Here is a 5,438-nt window from a genome sequence, read left to right on the forward strand (position 1 = left end):
TTGCCCCCACTTGTCATACCCCCCTAAAATGGCATATGCATAGATCTATAGAATTTTTTTCCTCGCAATACGAAATTGTACATCCTCATAAATACATATAGTTGTGTATCCCAAAAAAAAAAAAAAAAAATGATTCTATGCACATGTCATGTCAAAAGAGTTGAGGGGGAGTATGTGAGAGAAGGAATCAAAAATATCATTATTCTTACCCCATATGAAAAAATATATGTAAAAATAATGTAACATTAATAAATTTTCAAAATATGGGTTAAAAGTTTCAAATTGAACTGATTTTTTTGTGAGGATGATCTCTTTGAAGGGAAGATCATCTATAAAAAAAATCAGTCCAATCTGAAACTTCTAACCCCATTAAAAGTGATTTAGAATGTAGATCGTCGATTTTTTGCCAACAATTTGTAAATCACTTTTAATGGATTTAGAAGTTTCAGATTGCATTAAATTTTTGTGAGAATGATCTTCTCATTATAGTGACCATCCTCACAAAATATCAGCTTAATCCATAACCTCTAACTCATATTTTGAAAAATCATTGTTTTTACATATGTCCTATGAACCGTCCCATATATAATATGGGTTAGAGGTTTTGGATTGAGCTGATTTTTTGTGAGGATAGAGGGTGATTCATGGGACATATGTAAAAATAATGATTTTTCAAAATATGGGTTAGAAGTTTTGGATTGAGCTGATTTTTTGCGATGATGAGAAAATCATCCTCACAAAAAATCAGCTCAATCTGAAACTTTTAAATCCATCAAAAATGATTTACAAATTATCAGTAAAAATTTGACGGACCACATTCTAAATCACTTGTAATGGGGTTAGAAGTTTCAGATTGGACTGATTTTTTTTTTTTTTTCAAATGATTTTCCCATCATAGAGATCATCCTCGCAAAAAATCAGCTCAATCCGAAATTTCGAACCCATATTTTGAAAATTTATTAATGTTACATTGTTTTTTCATATGTCCCTTGATCTACCCCCATATATATATGAGAAATGTTCGGCACCCTACGCTTTGCCCTATGTGTTTTGTCCTACATGGGTCAAAAGTTTTGGAATGAGCTGATTTTTTGATAAGATAATTTCTATGGTTAGAAGATCTTCCTTATAAAAAATCAGCCTATTCCAAAATTTCTAGCCCCATGTTTACAAGTTGAAAAATCGTGGATCATCCATTTTTTGTAAATCATTTTGGATGGGGTTAGAAGTTTTGGAATAGGCAGATTTTTGGTGAGGAGGTGAGGATGATCTCTATGGTATTGGTAATGATGATCTCTATACCATAGAGATCATCCTCACATCCTCACAAAAAATCAGCCTATTCCAAAACTTCTAACCCATGTAGGATAAAACACGTAGAGTAAAGTGTAGGGTAAAGCGTAGCGTGCCAAACGGAACCCTATATATATATTTTTTGAATCATTTGAACCCATATGAGTTAGATTATACTCATGGTTTTAAATCTTGTTTAAGATCGAAACAACTCGTTTGATTTGTCTCGATATCGACCACCAATGAGATGGGTTGACAAGTCATCTCTAACCTGATGTTTTTTTTAAAACTCAATCTATTATGACTCAAAAGTTTGTCTATTACTGAGGGAGATGTCATGAATAAATCAAATGACTCGATCTAGTTCATGGATGAGACATCAAAAAGAGTTTTAAAATCATGATTGCACTTACTCGTCACTTGTGCGGTTCATTTAGCTAACAAGAAGATCATCGTCACTAAAATTAAGTATATTCTAATACTACTAATCTTTACTATTATATGAAAGAAGGTGGATTATGAACACCAAAATTTGAATGATCATAAATGCCCCACTCTTATATTTAAATTTTATATAATTAAGGTCATTTTAATAAAAACACCACAAAAATTTCAAGGCACGACGGTTCAATCTTAATTTTCAAAGTTACAAAAGGTATTTTTTACAATATAATCTTTAAAAATCCTTTAATCAATATTTTAAATTATAAAAAAACCCTTTCGATACATGTGCGTTTGCACATGCCACCTTCTAGTTACAGTTAAAAGCCATCTTGAATTAATAATTTAAGTGACAATCGAAATTCTTCAAATTTTCCAAATTCAAGTCAAAGTTTGACAAAATATTTCAGAATTGGATTGAAATTTTATAATAATGTTCTTTCAGGCATAGACTATTCATTGTATGGTTAAATTATCTAGATGCTGTCACAAGGACTCTATATGCAACAATACGATAACACACGAGCACGAGTCCAACTTTGAAGCGGGGCAGCCCACTTCAAAATTTCCATAGAACCCTCCTTACAACTTGACACATGACGTTTTGCATTTATTTCACACCCCTACTTTTTCATCAATATTTGGGATATCTCCTTGGAGACGCCACGTGATATCCAAGGAAAAGGGCTCTACCGAAATTTTGAAGTGGGCTGCCCCCTTCAAAGTTTGAGACATCTCGTTCAATAATGAGAAAAATGAACGTGGGGTTTTAAATTCCGTCTGATACATTGACTTGTTCATCTGTCTTGTCTATGCCTGATACCGAGATGACTAAGGTGATATGTTTCAATTTCAGACGAGTTTTGAAAGTATGATCTATACAGATGAAGATGTACTTCTTGAAGCCTTGAACTATCCACATGAAGACCAAAAATTTATTCAAAATTTTGTGAAATGGGGTTTATTTTGTTGACTTCGGTGTAAAAAAACAAGGACTTTTCTAACCTCAATAGTTCGAAAAATGGATCGTAGGAAAAAAAAAAGGTGTTAGATACAATTTTTTTTTTTTAATGATCTGTTGAGGATAGTATTTTCCAACAAGAATAAAGTGTAGAAAAGAAGCAAATATCCTTTTCTATTAGAGATGATATGAGCACATTATTGGTGTGAATTTTGCCATTGAGGTACAAAAGAGCAGACACCTACTCTTCTACCCAAATAAAAAAGAGGGATAATTCCAAAGAAAAATCACAAAAAAAAACTTGACTCAGACAAAAGCAAAGCTTTTTTTAATTTTGGGTTCTCTTCTTGGATTCTGTTCTGTATACTATTTATTCCAACCTTCCCACCATGTTTATCAATGAGATCTTTCCTCAATCTCAGTGTTGGTTCTTGATCGAGGTTCAAGACAAAGCCATCTCCGTCTCGGATTCCTTTGAATGCTCTCTGAACTTCTTATAGATATCGCTTTTGTAGAATTTGCGTGTTCTCATTACCAAAATAAACGAAACAAGAGCCCCAAACGCCGAAATTGCAGCAAGTATGATAAAACATAGTTTGTAACACTGCACCCCAGTGCAAGTCAAGTCTTGCCCTGGCAAACTAGCCATACCCTTATGTGCGAATTGCTTTACCGCCTCTCTGTCGTAAAGGACTCCAGCAACCCTCACATTGAGTACATAAGAACCAATTGGGCTAGCCAATTGTCCACAATTGAACAACGTTGAGTAGTATTTGAGACCAAATAGTTCAGATATCATTGTAAAGAGCAAAGTCAATTGTGCACCATAAGAGAACCCAATGATCACGGAAGCAATGTAGAGTGAACCGGGGATTGGGAAGGCAATAAGGAGATGACCAACGCAAGACAAAACAAGAACAATTGTCATCATGAGAGGACGAGGAAATCCATATTTTGAGAGAAGGGCTTCAGAGACGAATCCTGAAAACACCCTTCCGCTATAATTCCATATACTTACAAGCGACGCAAATGTGCTTATGGTAAGAGTTGGGTAGCCTAATGACTCGCCAAGTTGTCCCAAGTTATCGATTGCGGTCAGACATGAACCCAATCCACAAAATGTAGCTATGAAGATGGTCAACATATCGATGCTCAATAACGCTTGCAAGATTGAGTAATCTTCACCCCTATCCGGGGTCTTGAAAATGTTGGCAAACCAAGAATGTTTGGGTGCTTCTTCTAGTTGATTTGAGGTTGGAGGCGGCAATGCCGCTTCTACAACTGGTGGTTTCTCCACAGTCACCATAGCTGGGGGATCAATGGGTAGTTTCTTTTGATTCCATAGTTTAATTTCTTCTCTCATTGCTACAACAAGTGGTAAAAAGAGTAGGATACAAACAATGGTTGAAGTCGTGATGTACCCGGTATGAGAGAACGTCACTTGCTTCTGAATTATGGTCATAAACATGAGAAACAAAGCTAGTACAATAGATATGTAAAGGAAATGGTAAAATATTTTTGTCTCGTTCGCCTGTCTAACAACTTCCATCGTTCTGACCGTGTATACAAAGAAGACGGACACCACTGCAGGGAGCCACGCAATTAAGAGGATGAGAGATTGAGAGTCATTGCCATAGATTGCGAGGTAAAGTTGGGTCATAATGGCTCCGCTAAGCCCAACGAATCCCTTTAATAGACCCAACATGATGCCTCGACTCTCTGGGAAGTTCTTGACACACGTAACGAGTGCACCTGTATTGGCAAAATTCTGAGAATTAGCACCAATGCAGATATAAGCACACATGTGCCATACGTGCGGTTTGGCAATTTTGCCCGTTACGGAGAGCCATATCATGAAGTATCCTACAAAGTTCATGCCCGCTCCAATCATGAGCACAAACCATGGTGGGGTCACCTCGGCAATTAGTCCAGATAGAACACCCACATTTGCACCAAGATCCTTAAAGAAGCCTAGCGTATTAAGTGTCGTCTGATCATACCCAAGCGACCTTTTTATTTCTTTGGAATAAATTCCAAAGAGGTAAGTAGCACCAGCCATGGACATGATTAGAAACGATGCGAATATCATGAACCATCTCCCTCGAACCACGTGTGCGACAAAACGAACCATTTCACCACCACCACTCGTACCGGCCATGGTTGCATCACCCATGTCTCTAAATTGTTTGTTTCCTCTAACACAACAAATTAAGGATTTTAAGGAATGTAAGATGAGAGCAAGCTTAGGCTTTGATTGAGATGAAGAAAGATTTGGGGAAGAGAAGGGTTTATATGGAAGAGAAGATGAGACAAGACAGATATGTTTGTTTACAACATGGGAAGGATTAGAAAAGGAAAGAAAGAGAGGGGGAGATGAAATTTCGGGGGCACAACTGTGGTCTTAGTAATATGGATGTTAACAATAGAAGACAAAAAATAAGTAAATAAATAGCTTGGATGAGTTTGTAGGAGCTAATATAGTAAATATTTGTGAAGGATGGATTAAGACGTTATCATTTTGAACAAATGTCCTAAAGATAAAAGGAATGTTGTTAAAGGCTTAGATGGGAATCCCCACTTTCTTAGTGTTCCCAACCGTCCAACTATGATTGTAGAGAAAAAGTTGTCCATAAAAATTAATTTTCTAGAAAATGCTTGATTGCAACTAGGAAATGTCAAAAAAGAGAGTTGGTTTATAAGTTTTGGGGTGTATGCAACGCATTAGGATTTTCCATACATGATG

At 36.1% G+C, this 5,438-nt stretch overlaps 1 protein-coding gene across 1 annotated transcript; it reads right to left on the minus strand.

The window, feature by feature from the left end:
• Positions 1-2,859: 2,859 nt before the first annotated feature.
• Positions 2,860-5,102, minus strand: LOC147399741 (protein NUCLEAR FUSION DEFECTIVE 4-like). Its single transcript, XM_086446618.1, has one exon. It carries the CDS (start codon positions 4,866-4,868, stop codon positions 3,138-3,140), a length of 1,731 nt encoding a protein of 576 aa, XP_086302744.1. The 5' UTR covers positions 4,869-5,102; the 3' UTR covers positions 2,860-3,137.
• Positions 5,103-5,438: the final 336 nt, after the last annotated feature.

Source organism: Akebia trifoliata, chromosome 6 (assembly GCF_017979445.1).
Source record: "Akebia trifoliata isolate Shusen 1 chromosome 6, ASM1797944v1, whole genome shotgun sequence".
NCBI lineage: Eukaryota > Viridiplantae > Streptophyta > Magnoliopsida > Ranunculales > Lardizabalaceae > Akebia > Akebia trifoliata.